Source organism: Neolamprologus multifasciatus, chromosome 7 (genome assembly GCF_963576455.1).
Source record: "Neolamprologus multifasciatus chromosome 7, fNeoMul1.2, whole genome shotgun sequence".
Lineage (NCBI taxonomy): Eukaryota > Metazoa > Chordata > Actinopteri > Cichliformes > Cichlidae > Neolamprologus > Neolamprologus multifasciatus.
Genome location: NC_140445.1, coordinates 2863555 through 2885160, shown reverse-complemented (window position 1 = coordinate 2885160; position 21606 = coordinate 2863555). Strand labels below are relative to the sequence as shown.

At 43.4% G+C, this 21606-nt stretch overlaps 1 protein-coding gene across 1 annotated transcript in view; it reads left to right on the top strand.

The window, feature by feature from the left end:
- cmip (c-Maf inducing protein) overlaps positions 1-21606 on the top strand; it is a 44440-nt gene that overhangs the window by 2829 nt on the left and 20005 nt on the right. The window contains exons 3-4 of the mRNA XM_085168627.1: positions 16478-16603; positions 20500-20550. Of these exons, the coding sequence (XP_085024753.1) occupies positions 16478-16603; positions 20500-20550 (177 nt within the window). The remainder of the gene's footprint in view (positions 1-16477; positions 16604-20499; positions 20551-21606) is intronic.

The following is a 21606-nucleotide window of genomic DNA, read 5'->3' as shown; positions in this document are numbered from 1 at the left end:
TATTGGTCGCACTTGAATTATTTTAATTTAAATTGATATTTTTGTTGGTATTTTGGATGTAAAGCCACAGCAGATGTAGAAGAAGAATCGGCGCATGTGTATGACCGCACGGCTGTGTGACGTTCACCTCAACAAAGTATTGTTTGTATTCTAATACTTCCTCATTTCTTACGTATTATCCGATATCTTGTATATATTAATTTACAGATAACAAAGACTTTTAAACAACACTTGAAATTAAAAAGTATTTGAAAACGAAAAACTGTAACGGTTTTTATAAATGTGTAGTACACAAATGGTGTTTGAAAAGGTTTTGCTAACCAGTCTATGACAAACCTATAAGGATGTCTTTGAACTCTGGGCAGTGACCAGACGACTTTATTATGAACTTCTTCTGAAGGGTGTCTGGGCTCAGTCTTAGAGGTGGGGTGAGGGGTTCGGCCTTTCAGGTGCTCCATAGTGGGCTGGCTGTGGCTCAGCAGGTAGAGCAGGTCATCTACTAATCGCAGCATTGGTGAGCCAATTCCTTGGTTGCTCTAGTGTACGTGGCAAAGTATCCCTGGGCAAGAAACTGAACCCCGAGCTGCTCTTGATGCATTGATTGGAGTCTGAATGTTAGACTGTAAGCAGTTAGATGGAGAAAAGAAGTGCCTATATGGATGTGCGTAAATGGGTTCAGTCCATGTATCGTTATCATATCGAAGGGATCAAGCAGAGGCATCCGACTAAGATGCCTCCTGGAGGCCTCGTAGGGGAGGTGTAGCTGGGAGGAGACCCGGGACACGCTGGAGAGGTGTCCCTCAGCTGGTGTGGGAACACCCCAGAGGAGCTGGAGGAGGTCTGGGCATCTCTGCTTGGGTGGGTCTGGATATGCGTCAGAATACTGATTAAAAATAACCACACTGAGGGGTCATTGTCATTGTCTGTGACCCTCATGCTTTGTGAACACTAGTCGTGAAACTATTGCAGCTGAGAATGCAAAAACAACCTGCAGGTATCAGTTAAGCCTCCACCTTTTCATGCAGTCTTTTTAGTTTTATTTTCAAAAGCATTAAAAGACAATAATTTTCTGATTGAATCTTTTAAAACTGCAAACTAGAAGTCGGTTCATTTTGGACATTTCTGTCCTGCTCTGACAAACCTGACTGCATGCTGTGTCGTCTGTTTTAATATGACATATTAGAAGCTTATTGTCTCATACGTTATCCTGTAAATCGCTCGGCAACAAACAGCCCTGCACTCAGCACCGCATATTTTCTTACCATACCGCAAATACCAAGCGGTGTCATTTATCACAAAATGTCTGTTAGCCTGCTTCGTTTCAGGAAATCTACCGTGTGACGTTAATGCTGCTTTGAATTATGTCACATGTGGCGTTTATTCAGAAATCCTCATGCAGCAGCGGTGCGCCTGCGAGCCGTCTCCTATTCTTTGCCCCCGTAGAGGCTGAAATCTGAGCAAACAGGGTTTTATTCAGGCCGGGAGCGTGAATGTGCACGTCCTCAGTGGAGTTTTTGTGCCCAGCGTCGAGCGGAGCCGGTATGTGGGCCGACGAACAATGCTGACCCATTTGCTCTGCGCTCTTCCAGCAGGGCCGCTTCCACAGAGCGTCGACTCTGCGTCTCCAACAACATCCCCACGCTCTGCAAATAACCGAGATGATTGTGAGGACAAAAAGCTCTGTGAAACTGAGCGCCGCTGCCAAGAGGGTTTCACCTGAATTAAATTAAAGTGGTTGCCATTTTTCTAAAATCCTTCTCATGCGTGCACAAGTGTAGACAGTTGCAGTCGCTCAGGCTTTCACTCGTCTGTTAAATGCTTTTTCTGTCTCTCGCTGAGTAGCAGGAGGGAAGGTTGTGACTCACTTTTCATTCCTTGCTTCGACAGACCTTCCTGCCACGGCTGTGCTCAGAAGCATAACCTACATCACATTTATGTAAGAAGGCTGCAAAGTGCAGGAAAGCACTTCCTATATCACGTCTCGCTCACAAAAGGCGAGAGATGAAAGGAACCTGATTGTTTTGGGTTCATTTTAGATGGTGAGGTTGAACTTGGCGTTTAAGAGTCGCTATCTCGCATGTCCTCATAGGTGAAATATTTAGCAAGAAGCAACATCGCTGATCTATCTTGGTGTGCGTTGGTGTGACCCACGATGTCACTTTTAGAACAGATAAACTGGTTACATGGAACGAGAAAAAACAACTACAAAAGATGGAAAATGAACGCATGCTTCCACAGCATGTCTTTTATCCTGTCTTCCTTCTCTCACCCCAACCGGTCGCAGCAGATGGCCCCGCCCCTCCCTGAGCCTGGTTCTGCCAGAGGTTTCTTCCTGTTAAAAGGGAGTTTTTCCTTCCCACTGTCGCCAAAGTGCTGCTCATAGGGGGTCATATGATTGTTGGGTTTTTCTCTGTATCTATGAAGCGCCTTGAGGCGACTTTTGTTGTGATTTGGCGCTATATAAATAAAATTGAATTGAATTGAATTGAATTGAACACAAATGCGCTCAAAATGACTGCACGAACATGTGACAAAAGAGCAAAAGGTACCGCGAAAGATGAAAAATGACCACAGCCTCAAAAAGACTGCAAAAGATGACCAAAAATGTTGTAAATGACATTTTTAGTCATTTTTAAGTGTCTGAAGAACAAACAAAACTAGAAAAATTTGCATTTCCTGCGAAAATGCTGTGTGGATGCCTTAACGCTGAAGATGTCTGCTGAAAAAAGTTGAAAAAACATTGCCCTGAGCAGGATTCGAACCTGGCCCTTCTGGTCTCAAGGCGGCTACTCATCTCACTGAGCCAAACTCAGAATTGTGCTGATAAGAGGTGAAAAGGCTAAAAATTTTGCGGAAAAGAGGTGAATCGGCAGAATTTCTGCAGAAAAGATTTTAAAAAGTTTAACTGTTAACTGAAAGAAATGTTGCCATGAGCGGGATTTGAACCCGGGCCTCCCAGTCTGAGAACGGATGCTCATCTCACTGAGCTAAAACACAGCTCAACCGGGTAAGGAAAACTAATACTGATAATGTGGCAGAAATGGGCAAAAAATATTGCATAAAAAATTCAATATCTCAAAAAGTATAGAAGTTATGAGCACCAAAAGTCATAGCCGGCATTAGCAGAAAGTTTTAATAGCGAAAATTGGATAAAAACTGAGGGAGTAGTTAAGTGCCAAAGGCATCCACACAATGACAGAGGCAGACCTGAGGGACGTCCTGTTTCTCTAGTGTGAGCGGCTGAAGTCGCACAAACAGGTTTCATATTAATGAAAACACTTGCCTGTTATTCTCAGTCACTGTGTGGATGAGCCCGTGTGTTATTGTCACCTTGCTGAACGTGTTACACTTCGGATTAACTTTGAGTTGTAACACCTAACTTCACGCCGAGGTGTCCAGCAGTGTCACATGTGGGACGAGTGGGAGGCGTGAAAGTTTCACACTCGAGGGAGCGCAGAAGAAACGGCGCAGAGCTGCGTCTTTGAAGAAGACGTAGATCAAACTGATCCTCGACGACACAACTGCACTGCACGGAGCTGTGGGTACGCAGCTCAGCAGCTGTTAGCGAGATGCTAACAGAGCTCTGTTAGTGAGATGCTAACAGAGCTCTGTTAGCATCTCTGTTAGCATCTCACTAACTAACTAACTGTTAGTGAGATGCTAACAGAGCTCTGTTAGTGAGATGCTAACAGAGCTCTGTTAGCATCTCACTAACTAACTAACTGTTAGTGAGATGCTAACAGAGCTCTGTTAGCATCTCTGTTAGCATCTTACTAACTAACTAACTGTTAGTGAGATGCTAACAGAGCTCTGTTAGTGAGATGCTAACAGAGCTCTGTTAGTGAGATGCTAACAGAGCTCTGTTAGCATCTCACTAACAGCCACAGAGTCATGCTCACATTAAGAAGTATTGGGACCTGCTGTAGCTTTACACTGACAATATAAATGATTCACCTCCATGAGTGAAGCAAGCCCAATTCCAAAACTCCTAAAGAGGACCTATTCTGCTGCACTCAGATCCATTTTACAGTGTAAAAGTTTAACCGTAAACATGATTACATTTCACTAATTAGAAAACAGCAATTAGCTGCTGATTATACATTGAAAAAATATGCGTTCATAGTATTCTAGTTTTCATTTTCAGGACAGAAATTGTTTTTAAAAGTGTCTCATCACTGATGCTTTTAGTTTCAGCCCAGCTGTTAGAACTCCCCTAGTCTTTTTTTAAAAAAAGGAAAGAAAAGTCAGCTAGACTTCCTGATGTGGTTGGTTAATGCGTCATTCAACTTCATAGAGCAGGCCTCGACGCCAAGCCACCTATCTCCACCATCTCTAAAGTAGGTCTAAGCAGCAGCTGATTGGTTATGATTTGCACAAAGACAGGAAACTCTGCTCTAGCCTCAAAAGTGATATTTTGAACCATTTTAAATGTGCCCCTGTTTTCAGAGATGCTTCTGCAGTGATAGATTTGATTACATCCAGACGCAGTCTTGACCTGCCTTTAATTGGATTTTTTCTTAAAAGTTTAAAAGTTTTGCACTCCTTTTCACGCAGCAACATATCCTACCCTCTTTAAGCTCTATACCTGGTTTGCATCCACAGCTGTGTCTAATTTAGAATCGGCGATTAACCCAAGAAGGCCGTGTTTGGTCTGTGGCAGGAAGCTGGAGTACTTTTAGAGAAGCCACCGAGGCACTGAGACATGCTAACTCCACACAGCAAGGCCTCCAGCTGGGCCCAGATCCTTTTTTCTGTGCGGTGACGCTGCTAACCACGTGACCACTGCCAATCCTGAAGCTTTTACTCTGAAGGTGGTGAAGAAAACTTGTGCAGGAGAGTAGAGGATAAAAGTATACATCAAGATCAGCTGGTCACATGTTTTGCTCCCAAAAGCAGAAGGATCTTGTTTTTGCAGTTCTGTTAATACAAAATGCCAACAGAGTCCCAAACAGGTCTGAGCAGACCTCCCTGACAGACCACCATACGTGTTCATACTTTAAAAAACGGATCCTCCCAGTCTGTGTTTGAACAATGCAGCCATTAGGCAAAGATCTGACTCGGAGTCAGGAATGATGGTGCTCCCTGCCATATTGATTTATGATATTTAGAATGGATTGGAATTGGACTCGTTCCCCTTATTCTGCCTTGTTATGTGTGTCAGCGAGTGATGGATAAAGTGAAGGAAAACAGAGAAAACCAAACGACAGAGTTTGTCAGGAGGGGGAAAAAAGGAATGGAGGCTGCAGCCAAGCAGCAGTTATTCTCTATTGTTTTTAGTCGTGTCTTTCAGGAAAACTGTGGGCTGTTTTTAAGCCAGCTGGGGGAAAAAAGAAGAAGCTGTAGTCAGTTCAGGCAGTGGGAAGTTGCACACAGTGCTTTTCTGTAGCCGAGCGCTGTGAAACTTTGTTTTCCACCTCAACTGAAATTTACATCCCCCCGCCCGTTTGCATTTTAAGCTTTCTCTGATGTCACACAGCAGCGCATTGTCTAATCGTTTGCATGATTTAGTGGCTGATGCACAAATGTGTCATAAGATAGCAAGCAAGAGCTAATGGATTGTTCATGTTATACTGTTATTCTTTCCGTACTAGCATAGCTTTGTGTAGCAGCTGTCTTAAAGTTAACTCACTGAGTTGTCAACATTTTAGTCAAGTTTTCCTCAGACTAAGTTTGTCAGTAGTTTACCCAAGTTTACAACCAGACCATGAATGCTGCTGGTGGCCAAAACCATTGTGAGGAGGTTCTCAGTGCAGCATCGGTTGCTAGCAGTGTTGCAAACTCCTCGGTAAGGAAAATCGCTATTGGCTGTCCTAAAAGTCGCTAGAAGTCGCTAAATGACCTCATTGCCTAATTTGCATAATTGGTGACCCAAAATAGGCACTTGGCAGAGTTTCTTTTTTGAGTGTCTTTTTAAGTAGTTTTAAAACTTTTGAGCCACCAAAAGTAACAGTGAAAGAAGACTATTTTTAACCATGACGTTGTTAACAAACTACATTAACAATCAAAATGGTCATAGCAAACCTCACCAGAACAGCGTTAGTGGAAATCGGATGTACAAGATGGAGTTGATTTATTTTAGACAAAGAAAACTGTACATTTACTGCATTAAAATCAGCGTGGCAGCAGCGGCTTCGCTAATGCACCATTCATTAGCGGTTTGAACGTGTAGGGGTGAACCCTGATGGCAGCTGGGGGGGCCGTGCTGCCTGAGGACTATCTGCTGCCTGTGAGTGCTTTGGTATGGGCGAGGTGCCCACGGCAGCACCCGTGCTTGTTGAGTGTGAGAGCGATACTTGCTTTCACGTCAAAAAGTCGTTATAAGTCTCCAGTAACACCAGCAAAAGTCGCCAGATTTGTCGCTTTTTAGAAAACAATTTGCTAAGGGGGTCTGCAAAAGAAAACTCGGTAGTGTTTGTTGCATTGATGGTGCTGTGTACTGTACGCATTTATGAATTAATACTACATTAATTACAAAGCTTCAACCAAGCGTGTTCCTGTTGTTGAATCATCTGCACTGATACGAAAGATTTTTATTCATATAAGAACAGTGTTGGGGAGTAACGGAATACATGTGCCGCCGTTACGTATTTAAAATACAAAATATGAGTAACTGTATTCCGTTACAGTTACCGTTTAAAAAGGTGGTATTTAGAATACAGTTACTTTGTTGAAATAAATGGATTACACGGCGGTACTTCCCTGTTTCATATTGTGGCGGGTCAGGACTGTTTGGGTTTTGTTTGACAGCTACGTTCTGTTGTTCCAGGCGGCAGCGTTACGGTTGCCATGGTTACAGGGTGATGCTCTCTCTCTGCGTGTTTCCTGGGTGAGAGAGGCCTTTTTGTTGTTGTTGTGCTAAGCTAATAGGCAGAATGCTACAGGTATAGCTCTAAAGAATGTAGCATCATGGGCAGTGTAGTCCGTGCTGCAGGGAGAATGGACTGCCATACCCGTTATGTGTCTGTGAGCGAGGGAGGGAGAAAAAGGAAAAGTACGAGCTGTCATCGAGCAGAAACGGGAGCTGGAAGCATGTAAATATAATAATAACCACTGCAGCCAAGAAGAGTGCCTGACGAGCCCAGTTGTAAGTAAGCTATTAAGACTCGACTGTACACCGTGTTCGTGTTTTCCTCCGAAACAATAAGTTCTGTTGGAGCAGCCTTTCAACGCCTCTCTCTGTCTCTGCTAGCAAAGTTGACCCAGACAACAAAGTAAAGCTAGTTTTCGGCTACGAGCCCGACGTATTAGCCAGAGGTCCCTTTACTACGGTTCAGAGCTGCGGACCTTCAGTAACAGTAATAAATCACAGCAATAGTACATTCATGTAGTTGTAAACAGCATGATAATATATTAAGTAATCCAAAGTATTCAGAATACGTTACTCTCATTGAGTAACGTAACGGAATACGTTACAGAATACATTTTGGGGCATGTAATCTGTAATCTGTAATGGAATACATTTTAAAAGTAACCTTCCCAACACTGAATAAGAAAAAAATCAGCCCTGAAACCTGATGAGTCAGAAAAACAAATCACTGGCTACTTTAACACTATATGGCAACTCGGTTTGAAAAAGCATATATTTAAACAAAAAAGTGGAGGAACGAATGCATTTCAACACTGCTTTTATTCAGGAAGTGACTGCAGCAGTTTGGTTTAGTGTTTGGGGGGGTCAGAACTGATGCCCCTGATGTATTGTCTGGCCTTCTTGCTGGTGACGTCTTGAGCCAGACCACAATGAGCAGTGAGACCATGGCCTCAACGTCAGGGGCAGTATCGCAATCTAATCTTAAAACACAAAAACACCACCGAATGAACAAAACCTTGAAGGCTAAAGTGAATTTCTTCTTCAGATGTCATTAAAAGGTCATAAAAGAAGCTTCAAATCCTGCGTGTTAGGATATTTACAGATAAGTGTTAGGCTGGAATTCTGATGTGTTTGATCAGTGTTTAAGTTGTTGTCGTCATTAATGATATTACATTACTTGCCGTGTTGGATTAGAGCCATAAAAAGGGATTCGGTTACACCGCTGCTTTACCTGCAGAGACGAAGAAGTCATCAGAGCGCTCCTGCGCTGCCAAACATAAACAGCCCTCTGAGTTCGGCATGCACATGTTGGTTTTGTTTGGGTGTGTAGCCTGCTGCACATTTACCTCAGTGTATTGACTTTACAGAGATCACTGTAGCATCTCCTCCACAACGTAACCAGCAACAAACTCATTGGTCTCTCTGGGTGACGGTTGAAGCTGCTGCAGTTTCGGAGCTTTAGCTCATCTGATCTTGACATTCAGCCAGAAATCAAAGTCGCTACAGGACAGTTTCAGTGCCGCGTGAAGCCCTGTGCGTTCATACAGATGGCATTATGTGAAAAGCGGCCCCGTGCAAGAGTGCACCCTGCCTCCTGCGCCACGGCAGCTGGGATAGGCTCCAGCTGATCCTGATGAAAAGTATTTCGACTCTTTAGTGTGAGGAATAGCTGCTACATCCAGCAGGCAACGAGGTGCAATGATAGAAAGTTTGCAGTTTGTCGCAGAGCTGCTGTGTGTGCAGTTAAGCAGGTCTTACATGTTACCTGCTAAACAACCTGTCAGTGAAGCGTGCTGCGATCATATCTCGCTCTGCTGCTCCAGCATTTCCATTAAATGCCTGAACAGGAGAAGGATATTTAGCCACGCTTTTCACACTGTCTGACGTAACTGCGTGTCTGCGCTCGGGTCTGTTGTGTGTCACAACACCGAGCGTCGACCTGCTGCGGCGGGGAATAACGACAGCTCACGGCAGGCCTGTTTTCCACAGCAACGTGCGCGTGCGCGCGTGAGCTTCTCGAGTGTGATTTACAGTTTTGTTTGGGTTAACGTTGCGTTTGGACCCAGAGTCGAGCCGCTCACGGCGTCGCAGGCTGCCAGGAGCCGCTACACCCATTATTACTGTGCTGTTTGTTTAGTCGTTGCTGCTTTTTGCTCAGTATATCCTGACGTCTCGCTGGTGTTAAACGCACTCCCTAATACCGCTTTAGTCTTCAAATTAAAGGCTAATCATATCATTTGTGTGCTGAGCACATTCCACATACTGTTAGCGCAGGGATGAGGGCGAGGAATAAATCAGAAACAGCTTTCCAGGATCTATTTTTATCTGGTTGTATTTGAAAATGTGGCAACAGATGATGTTCTGGTCGCTGTCCCGTCCTAAAATGAACGGCTTCTAAACATATACTCCAAACTTAAAGTGACACCAACCCGTTCCTGTTCTTGTAAACTGAAATATTACTGAAGAAAAAGAAGAGAATGTGCTCGTTTTTCTCTCTTTTTCGAAGAAAACTTGTGGTTTGTGGAGAATGTTTACACCCATTTTGTGCTTTTAGCCGAGCCTCAGGGGCACAAATGTGGCAGTAAAAACCCGTGTAGTTGTTTTGGAAAACTGACATTCCTCCTTTGACTTTTTGGTCTTCGAAATTATTCTATTATTTTTGTATATTGTATACTGAGAGGATATCAAACACCTGTAAGACTGCAAATATATATCTAATGTAATACCAGGATTTGTTGCTATACAAATAAAACAATTAACATAATGAAGATTTATGACGACTTGAATCAGTCACGTTGATGCTGGAAGCAGGAAGTGGACGTCCCTCTGTCTCCGTCCTCAGTCCTGCACATGCAAAGCTCTGCTCTTCTTTCTGCTGCAACGCTGCGAGTTGCATTAATCAAGTGCAGCGTTAAGCTACACATGTAACTATTAACACCTTCAGTGAGTTTGTTGCTGCTGTGTGTACACTGTTTCCCCGCGTTAACTCTTTGCTGAAGTTGTTCCTCATTTCCTGCTGCAGCGACGCCGAAGCGCTCCTTGACTTTAAACGTTTCCTGGAACCGTGTCAAGCCGCAGCGCACCAAACGCCGGGGCGGCCCGCCCGGCTTGTTGACAGTGCGCCGCGGGTGTGTTTACGAGCTGCAGTTTGCTCGTTCCTTCGCAAATGGAGAAGTGCAGCGGCTTATCGTCGAGGGAAGTGACTCTAATGCTTTGAGTCGAGCAGCTTTGCACGAGTTCTGCTGTGTGACTAAGCCCCTAAACAGAACACGTGACATGTTTATGTTAGCGTGGGATCAATCTGCTGGTCGCGCTCTCCGTTACCGTTACCCTTCAAATCTGGGTCGCCGCTGAACGTCCATCTGCTCGCGAAAGGCTGTTATTGGTAAATAAGAGCACGCAGGAACACAGGATGTGAACGGGTAATGTTTGCACGATGACAGGAACAGGAAGAAATGTGCAGCCCTCCAAAGCCTGCTTTTCCTCCTGCTATCTGTCTCCAGCAGGAGGGCTGCGGTTGTCAGTGTGTGTGGTGCACCAAATGGCGTTGGCTGCAAGACGCCAATAAAGTTTCTCCAAGCAGACTTCTCAGTGTTTCTAGATACGGTGACATATCTGACATCCTGCGTCATTATATCCTCTGTTTGTCCTCATCTGTTCTCAGTACGCTCAGCGATATGATTTACGTGGAACAGCAGAAACATGAAGTGAAAAGAGGAAGGTGTGAGGGAGGAGAAGGTAAAGGAGTCAAGAGGAGGGGAAATGGTTCCAATCCAGTGAAGAGAAAAAGTAAGAGGAAGCAGAGGAAAGAAAAGGAAGAAGGATTAGAAAGTAAATGAATAACTGATGAGAATGAAATTTGGAAAAAATGTGTCGTAAATGAAGGCAGAGAGAAAGGAGCAGTGGGGGATGTTGAAGGAGAGTTGTAAAAGAAAAAGGAGAAGATGGTCGAGGTAAAAGGAAGAGGACAAAAGTATTCAGTCAGGGAGGAGAAATGAAAGATGGATGAAGTTGGAAAGAAAAGAAAGCAAAGAGAAAGTAAAGAATGAGATGTTAAGTGAAGAAAGTGTAGGAAAGAGGCCTTTGTGAAGGAACAAAGAGACGGGGAAGGCTTTAGGAAATGAAAACAAGGAAAGGGGAAACAGGTTGGGAAACAAGACACGAGAGAAGGAAGTAAATTGGGGAAATGGTGAGAGGATAGGAAATATGTCAAATGAAAAACATGAGGATTTGTGGACTAAAAGGTGAGAACTGGAAAAAGAGTTGAAGGACGGAAGTGAGAAATAAGCTTAAGGAAGTAGGAGAAGCATGAGAAGGAAGGGGGAAAGGAAGGAAGGAAGTATCGCTGGATGAGGAAGTAAAAGGAGTAAAACAGGAAGAGGAAGTAGACGTGTGGAAAAATAATGTTAGTTGACGTTAAATTTGCATCTGAGGTTTTTATCTAGAATTCTTCCTTTGAGAAGAGCAAATAATTTCCATTTTAAAATAAATAAAGTTACGTATTAATATCCTGTTGAGTTGTGGATTTAATTTGCTCACATTAGCTTTCATAGTTCTTCCAGGGCTGAATGTGCTACAGTGCTCTGGCCTTTGTCATTGGCCTGTGAAACACCTGCCAGGTGACTCCTCCCACCCGTTCAGTCAGCTGTTTGAGTCGCCCGCAACTTCCTCTGTCGCCCTCCGGTTTCTCTTTCTTTGTCTTTCTCTCTGGCTGCTGATGCGCTTCCTGCTTTGACTCATCAGACACGCCGTTTAAAAAAAACAGAAAACTCCTCCTTCACGCGGCGCTTTGCAAACTCTACTCAGTGTATCGACGAGCTGTCAGGGCTGTAGAGGACTGAGTCAGGGTTTACAAATGCTCACACCACACCTGAAAGGTAAAGGAGGAGGCACGCCCCACACCCTGTGCTTATGTGTACTGTTGCATGCACAGAAAAGCCAACGCTTCCATGCTAACTCGAGCCTTCACTTGAGCTGGCACGGATACTTGCAGAGGAGAAACTGAGATCATGTGTTATTTAATGACGTCGTCATATAAGAGAGCAAAGCGCCTCCTTACCTGGTACTCGCGTGCATGTACCCACGCCTCGATACCGAAATGTGGGAAAGAGATGTGGTTCTTCACGTGAGCGAGCATCATTTCATATCCACAGTGTTACATTTTTAGGGATGTAAAAATGTGGCCGATAGCTGTTACAGCAGAGCTTGTACCTGGTGTCTTGCCCAAGGACACAACGACAGGGGTCGAACCAGCAACCTTCCGATTACAAGGCGAACTCCCAACTCTTGAGCCACGATCGCCCCATAAAAATGACGGGGCAGAGCTTGTACCTGGCGTTGCCGCACTCCTGAACAGTGCCACATGCCAAAAGTGACGCAACATCCGCCGTCACAAGCCACACTTTGGTCTCGTTTCAGCCACGCAGTCGTGCACCGCCTTGGTTTTGTAACCTCGAGCGGGTGCAATGGAGATGCAAAAGCATGATCGTTCTGGTTTTCGATGATACATCGGCACAGAAGACTTTCTGGACAAACGATCTTTGCTCCCGGTTTTAACTTCTCCTCCTCCTCCTTTCCCAGTGCTGATGGGGAGGTTTCGACCGAGTGGCGACACCTGTTGTCTTTTTGTCTTGTTTGGGGCGACACTTTCTGCTCGTTCTCGGCCCCAAACACCCGTTTGCTCGATTTTCGTTCAAATAGTTTTTGGTGATCAGGATGAGGACAGAGTCAACATCGCCAACTGAAGGAACTGGATGCCAAAACTGACGGGAGACAACAGATCAACATCGACCGCTGCCACGGTGATGTCATCTTGTTTACTGATTTGTTGATGGCTGTAAACTAGACAAAAGCAGATACCAATGGTCAGCCAATAAACGGGCGCATCGCTACAAATGGTGTTTAAAGTCTACTGATTTACATTTTGGTGGTTTTGAATGGAAATCTGAGGTGATCAGCACAGATGAGCCGAACGTTTCACTGTAAAATATAGTTCATGCGTCACAGTCTCTTTCTTATGCTTTGTGTCTTATTTCCTCCGTTCTCCTTCCATCACTGCTCGCTGTCTGCTTCTCCCTGGAAACAAAAAAACATAACATACATCTCCATCCTCTTGTTTCTATAGCAACGCAGCAGAGCGGAGAGGAGATGAGGAGCCGTAGCCTCCTCCAGCCCTTCTCCGTGATGAGAAGCACAACAGAAAGAGACAGAATAAGCCAAAAAAAAAGAAAAGGAGAGGTTTGGGAATAAGACGTAAAAAAGGACTGAAAGAGGAGGAGAGGGAGAGGAGAGGGTAGAGAGGAGAGAGGCAATCAGTGCTCGCTCTTGTGCAGGAAGGAGTATCTATGGTAACCTCGGCCGGTTATCAGAAAATTGAAGTCTCCTCTGTTTGTCTCCGCTCTGCTCTCCCTCTGCCTATTCAGAAATGCATTTATCGTCTCCTTTAGCTCCCGGCTTCATATTCTCCTCTTAATGTTGCAGTTCATCTTGTTAGTGTGTCACGTGCGTGCAAAAAAAACACCGCAAACACTATTTGGCAGCTTTGAGACATGCAGACGGAGAGGCGGAGGGATGGACGGAGGCAGGGGCTGAGGTTTACTCTTCCCAGGAAATGAGACATCTTGCCCAGAACCAATATTTGCCGTGGACGTCGTCTGTAATGAAAATCCCGCACAACAGGTATCCTGTGTGCGGGGAGGCGGGGTCACAGCCAGCTCACCCATCGGTCGTGGAGGGAGGTGTAAATAAAGGAATAGCATGCACGTTCTGCACCGAGGGTGGGGTTGGCGGAGCTGTTTGTTTGCTCTGTAGAGAGAGATGGACGCAATTAAGGACGAGAACCACCTGTCTGCCCGAGCGGGCTGCAGACGGACGCCAGGCGTCTGCTGCTCTCGTGTAGCTGCTCAGATGTGTTTGTGTTTACTGGAGCCGCAGACGTGCTGTTTATCTGTGTGGAAGCACACGCAGGGAAGAAGACGCAGTGGAGTCATGGAAGGACGGGCCTTGTATACGTTTAAAGTCACTGTTAACAAATGTCTCTGGAGCACTAAAAAAAGAGAGCGAGAGAGGCCCCACGTACAGAAAGAGTGAAAACAGCTGCAAACGCCACAAAGCTACACATGTTCAGCTCAGATCAGTCCGTTTTATTTAGACTGCCTGTTCACAGCGCTCGTCCTTAGGAGGAGTCAGACGACGACACACAGTAGTGTTTTGTAAAAGAACGAGGGGCGGATTGAAAGTGCTCAGAGCATCATGGGAGGTCTCACAGTGGCCTGGGCGTATGGTTCAAATTCACCTGAAAATCACAGGATGACACAAAAGGCCTGAAGATGACTACAGGGAGGTTGATGACATCCGGAAAAGGCTTCTTTGTCACATGTTATGAGCTCACTGATACCAAAACATGTGTTATTGTAATCAGATAAGAGCAGATTTTCCTGGGATTTCATCAGGAACATTATCTGAGGGGCAGATGTGGCGCTCGCAGAGGCCTGAAGTGAAACGTGTGGAAGATTTACTCTTCCAGTGAGCGCTGAATAGTTGAATAGTTTAACTGCTGCATTATTTGTGCTTTAAAAGAAGAACAGGTGGCTCGAGTTAAGCTTCCTGTATCTGCCCGCCTGCACTTTTATGTTATTAACCCTTTAAAACCGGTCAGAGCGGCACGCTCCGTTTTGCGTAACTATTTTTAAATCCCGGTAGCTCTGCAACCACGTCAGCTAGCGCAATAATTTTTTTTGCATATGAAACCGGAGGAGTTGTACTTACATCTTATGCCATCAGCTTGTCCTCGGTCACAGTTTCTTTCCACATATAGCTTTGTCCGCCATGACCTGCCCGAAACCGAAAGTGACGTCATTTCGCGGAAAAGTAGTTTTTTACCATCAAGGCCTCATGAGCCTATACTGGTGTTTTTAAAAGTTATGTTTGACTTTATGACTTTCTGTGTGGTTTCTGGGATGCTTAGGACTCATATTGCACTGCTGGAAATAGTTTATTTTGATGCATATGCTGCTTTTTTGCAAATTTGCATTATAATATTTATTTTCGTTTTTCCTGCAGTATATAAAAATTGGTGTATTTCAAAAATAAAACTATGAAGACACTCAAAATAAATTTCCTGTGGTGGGAAACTATTTTGTGCAACTTTTTTGTATTTACAGTTTTGAGGGATAAGCCTCTTAAATTTCTCTAACTAGAAATATATGTTAAAAAACAAAAACGATTTTCAATTTTTTTGTAGTTTATTGCACTTTTTTGCAATTTATGTAATTACTATGCACTTAATGCAGACATATTATTAAAATTTAGGCTGTAATGGTTGTATTGATGTATAGCAACTTGAAATGTTCCCAAAAATGGCTCCACAGCATGTAAACATATAATATAAGCTCTGGCGGACTTGGTTCTATGGTAGGTCTTAAAGGGTTAATACAATAAACAGGAAAAAAAGGAGGGGGTGTCCTTAACTTTAGCCCATCTCAGTTAGGTTACATGTTTACATTGTTACTACTAATACATAGACCTGGTTACTTATTATTAAAGCTACGTCTGACGGAGCAGATCAGCTGTGGTTCTTTCCCAGTTTCATTCTCAATCAGCAACACGCCAAATAAAGCAGGTCAGCTACGACACTTTAGTCACTTCTCTCTTTAGATACCAAACTTTTTGCAAACGTTTTTGCAAACCCGGTGTTTTGCAATCAAGTCACCACAAGAAAGCCAAAATGCAAGTTGTAATGTGTTATCTGTGTTTAACCACTGGCATAAAAACTCAATCTGTACAGCTTCACAGATTACAGAAACGGCTTTCAGAGCAGGACGTCCTGAAAGCCACTACAGATGACGTCCACTCGGGCCATTTGTGTGGATATACAGTTAATCTTGCCATCGACAATAATTGGCCGAAAATCACGCAGTGACGCCGGCGTCTGGGAAATCAGCTGATGATTCATTTGCTGCTGTTTCTGCAGCGCTGGCCGACGCTCGTCTTATTATAGAGCGCCATTAAACATTTCTCCTCAAGCTCCTCCTGCGGGTTAGAAGATATACAGGCTCGGTTTCCTTGTGGCTTTCTCTCAGCCTCGTTATTTTTATCTGCTCGGCTCCCCCCGCCTCCCTTTCTCTAAAGACTCTTCTGTTCCTCAGTCCGGAAACTTGTGGTCATTTGTCAGCGTTTCTGTAATCATTTTGAGACTAGCAAACGGGTTGTGGCGTGTTACTCGTGTGCACTGCGATGAGACTGCGATCAGAGCTCTGCCATCGCACCAAAGGGCCTTTTCCTGCACGCGCGTTGAGTTGAAGCTGCGCCGTCGTGTCTTCCTGGCTGATGTTTGTGTGTTTGCGTGATTAATGGCTTTTGCTAAATTGATTTTCCACTTTGCTCTTGCATTCGGTGAATGTTTACTTGGAGCTAAATCAAATGTCACCACAGCTGATAAAGATTACTCTGTGTGCTGTTTTCACAGCGTTTACCACTCGGCTGTATTTGGAGGCTTTGTTTGGCCTCGTGTTTACTCAGGGCAGGTCAGCCTGGGATATGTTTCTTTTTGTCTTTCCAGCTCACTGCCAGGAAAAAATAAATGCCTTTTCTCCTCCTGCTTTGTTTAAATATACAATATGTACTGTAAATGTTAGACAGTGGCAGACTAATATCCTCTCTCCTCCCCAGCCCACCGGTTACATGGAGACATCATTGCCCTACAGCTCCATAGAGGACCTGCAGCTCCTCTCTTGGGACAATGCCCCAAAGTACTGCGTCCAGCTCAGCTTCCCTGGTGGCACCGTCCTGCTGCAGGTAATTCATTATCATTATTACTACGACTATTGTCACCTCCGCCAGGGAGGTTATGTTTTTGGTAGCATGTGCGAGCTGCGAGCAGGGTCGTGTTAACGATCCGTCACACCGAGGGCTTCGAGGTCGGCCGAACGATTTGTTGGTCAAAAAGTGAGAAAAAGACTTAAAATTTGGAAACAATGTTGATGTTGTCAGCATGTAGATATACACTTCATATAACCAGACTTAACAACAAGTTATCGACCTGACATGTCTTTAAAAACGTACAGTGTGTATAAACAGCAAGAGCACTGCAAACTTTATAAATACTTTAAAAACAAAGACAACAGAATGAAAATGTAGAAAAGTGTTCTCACAAATGTTTATGCTGCACTGATTGTTGCTCTAATAATTGTAACCTCTTGTGTTCAGCACAATTAGTAAATTACTAAGAGCAAAGTCCTCCGTGCAGCTGAAGTCTTATGAAAACGTAACTCTTTGTCTCCTTCGGAGCGTATCTGTAACTAGACAGTTTCTGAAACTAGATCAAAACATCGTGGCTTGATTTGCACATTCCAGGAACGCGCGGTCAAAACACGCTTTCCACATCTGGTTGTGTCAGTTTGTCAAATCTGATCTGCCCGATCCTACGACAGATTCTTATTTAAAGGTTAAGTTTAAACTTGATCACAGTTGTACATCAATACAACGCTTACGTCACTAAATGACTACAAAGCGACACAGCTGACTCCAGACCAGCTACAGTGGAACAAACCTGGCTGGGAGCCGACGCCTCTGTTGTTGTTACACAGCAGAACGGTAAAAATTGTCATCAGGTCATTGATCCTTCTTCTTATTGGCAGCCATGTTTAAAGCTGGAATAGCATCACTCTGTTTGTGCCCGTCACATTGATTTTCATTTATTTCGTTTCATTATCAGCAAGTATTTCTACGAACAGCTGGAATGTGACAAAAAGTTAAATAATTGCAGATAATTGTGTAAATGCTGTTTTGTTTGTAGCATTTTACGCAGTCCTGAATTTCCCTCCATCTTTAACTTATTAAAGCTTGTCTGTCTGCTTTGGCTTGGGACAACACAAGGGCCTGTCTTTGGCCTGTTGCTCCATGTACCTGCTCAGCATTAACCAGAGCCGCTCAGGGGGCACATTTAGTACCGTTACCCATTAGCCCAATTACCTTGGATACACAGCTCTGCCTATGATTGGTGCTGGGGGTCAACAGTGAATGTCAGCCTCTTCAGCCGTGTTTGCTCGTGCCTGCTGGCCTTCTTTGGACCACCGCCTGATGCTCTCACTTTGCTGGTCGTGGAAAGCTAGTGGATGGATGGTAGATTTGAAGGTCAATTCGATGACTAGAAACCCCAACCTGACGCTATATTGTAGGTTAAGCCGAAGCAGGCAGGTGAGCACCAAAGGCTGTAATTGTACTTTACTATATTTAAGTACTCTAGTACTTGACTTGCCCCAACATCTGCTTTTAATACAAAATCCACAAACTGAAAGCCTAGCTGATTCACTGGACAGAAACTGTTCCTTTAACTGTTGTTTAGCATCTCTTTGTGGTCATGTTGCGCTGCATGCAGTGTTTCTGTGCGTGATCTCTTTGATTTCTGCTTGTGTGTGCGGTTGTATGTTTAGACACGTACTGTACCAGGAACAACCACAAAGGCAGTTCGTGCAGCACACAGCATGACAGCGCTGCACAAATTAACAAAGTAGTTTGAAGTAATAATGTCGTAACGTTTTGTCTGCTGCAAGCACGGCGGCGGTGGGAATGACCCGGCAGCAACGATGCAACCGTATTACGATTTTCAACGTTTCGTGATATCCTGAGTATTTATCACCTTTTTTTCCTTTGACTTTTTTGTCAATATCTGTTTTATCCAATAAGATAAAGTTATCTCACTGCAGCTATGTATTTGCTGTTAAATGAGATTGTCAGGCTGTCAACACTGTCGCTAAAACCTGCCATAAGACAGAGTCAGTATATCAATCTGTGATATCCAGAGATGGGCAGTAACGCGTTACAAGTAACGTGTTACTGTAATCCGATTACTTTTTTCAAGTAACGAGTAAAGTAAGGGATTACAATCGCAAAAACGGTAATTAGATTACCGTTACTTTCCCGTAGGAACGCTGCGTTACTGCGTTACTAAAACCGTGATTTTTTTGCAAGAATGTCTCATGACAGTGACGTAAGCGAGTGCGACGTTCGTGACAACAGCTGTGTGCAGATCAACAATGGATCATATATCGAGTGCAGAGAGAGTATGAGCATGCAGCGTTTAAAGCGTGGAAGTACTGACCTTACTTTGAGTTTGATTCCATAAAAAGTGACAAAAACATTAGTGTCCGTTGTGCGTGGGAAGAAAACTTCTTTTTACAGCGAAAAAAACCCCTAAACTTCCAAACAAGCACCGAGTAGCTACGACGTAATGGGAAACTCACAGAGAAACTGCCGTATCCTTCCACTGACCGCTGCACACCTGCACCAGGGTAAACCTCCACCTACCCCACTCCTGCTTTACAGGTGAAAATAGAGCAACAGGACCGCTAGTCTTTGACTTTATTTATTTTCTGCTGTGTTTTACTTGCATCTATTTGAAAGACTGAGTGTAAACACAAAAAATATTTTATTTTATGTGCTGGAATGTGCAGAAAATAGGTTTAAATATTAAACTAATTTCTTCCAGTCAGAGAATGTTGCAGATAATTAAATTTTTGCTTGATGCATAAAGTTAAAAGATTAAAACTAATAAAACAAGTTTTAAAAAGAGACTTTTCCATTTGATTACATTTTGTATGATGATTATGCAGAAAAAGTAGAATTGGGCTGAAAGATCTATCACTTTATCGCCTATTCAGGCTGTAAATCATGTTTTTAAAAAGTAACTAAGTAATTAATTACTTTTGAAAATAAGTAATAGGTGAAGTAACTGGATTACTTTTTTGGGTAAGTAATCAGTAATTAGTTACTGATTACTTTTTTCAAGTAACTTGACCAACACTGGTGATATCAGACTGCGATGGTGTGGGGTTGAACATGCAATCAGTTTCTGATAATACAGCGATTAATGACGACATATCTGTTCTTGTCACCATAGACAGAAATTCATGATAACAGACATTCAGAGACATTTCTGTCGCTGCAGTTTAACGGCGGCGCTGTTAGTGAATAAAAGCAGCAGAAGAGTCCCTTTGAGTTGTGCTCAGACTCGTTCAGACTGGTTACAACATCTAATTTATAAATTAGGCGACGATTCTTTGTGTCGTATTTGTTGGAGGTTTGTCAGTTGAGCTGGTTTAATGTGAGTTTGTGCGATGTGTCACGATGGGGGTGCACGAGATGAGAGTATTTTAATTTATTTAATAAAACATCCATATTTGCTGTCCCTCCACTGAGACGATATCACCAAGCAAAATATTTGCGACTTGAAGCCACGGCTCTGTTTCTAAAGACACGAGTGGAACGGTCTCACTGTGGACGCCATCAACTTTATCAGGAAGTCCGACACGTCCAGTTATTACATTTTTATTTTAGTTGAAAGACTTTAAATTAGACTAGATTACTAAGATTACAATTACTTTGATTACTTCTTGGCAGATGCACAGAATGGTTGTTGTTATTAACTGTGCATCTGACAGTTGCAGCACTGCACAAGTTTTTGATATTGTTTTTGCAGCTCTCTGACCTTTAGGTTTGCTTTTATGGGTGCATTAAATCTGCTTCTCTTCTTCACAGCACAGGAGCCTTTAATAAAACTGTAGATCTGGTCATTTAATGCTGGCTAAAAGGTGAACTTGTGACTTTTTGCACAGCAGCAAAAGTTTGTCTCAGGATATACTCGGAATCATTTGACATTTTGTGTGTGTGTGTGTGTGTGTGTGTTGCTGCAGGCTGCAAACAGCTACTTGAGGGACCAGTGGTTTCACTCCCTGCAGTGGAAGGTAAGGTCACTGTTTTTTCTTTCTTTAACTATGACTTTAATCATTTCTTCAGCCTCATTAAAGCTGCAGCCTTCACCCCGTCCTCCACTTTGTAAAGATTACCACACACGGTGACATTTACTGCAGAATTATCATCTCAAAACATCAGAAATGGATGTTTATTATTGCACACCTTCCCCCAACCCCACACAGCATTTTATAGCACTTCACAGACCTTTATTAGGGCCAGACCTCTAAACCTGTCAGGTCTGAATCCATGCTGTGCTCACAGAGCTAAATAAAGCTGCACAAGGAAGTATGCCTTAGTACTCGCAACATGTGACACACACGTTTCCTGGGACACCTTTAAAATAAAAATCCAACACAAACACGGAGGAAACCGTGACAAAGGAGGACCAGCGAGACAAAAAACACTTTTATATTATTTCCTAATGATTTGTGTCTGCTTTGCTTATCATACGTTTATTTGGCTTTTTTTTAGGTGTTTTGTACATTTTTTCCTTTTTTTCTTTGCTCCATCCAACTTTGAGGAACTTTTGGTCTCTTTGTAGCTGTTCTGTCTCTCTTTGCGGTCTGTGTCTTTCCACAGTTGTTTTCTTTCTGTGTATTTTTTGTGTGTGGGCTTAGTTTTTTTCTTTCCTTGCATATCTTTGCTGTTCCTTTTGTCTAAAGGTGGATTTACGCTCTTGGATTTGTATCTATTTGCATAGGTATTTGCCTGCGGACAGCCTCGCGCACCTTCGCCTACATGTAGTAGCTGTTTGTTGTCACCAACAGTGGCGCAAACAACCGTCTGTGGTAGGGATGCAACGATACCAATTTTTTCAAACCGATACGATACTTGGATCTGAGTACTTGCCGATACAGAATACAAAAAAACGATACTTCTACCACACACACACACAAATGCAATGAATTGGAAGACAGGTTTTATTTTATTCTCTGCCGATAAAAAATAAAATCTTAATAAAAATGACCACAAAAAAATTTCAAGTGAAAAATAAGCACTTCTGTTAAATTATTGCAGAGTCTCCACATTGTAATTTTAACAAAATA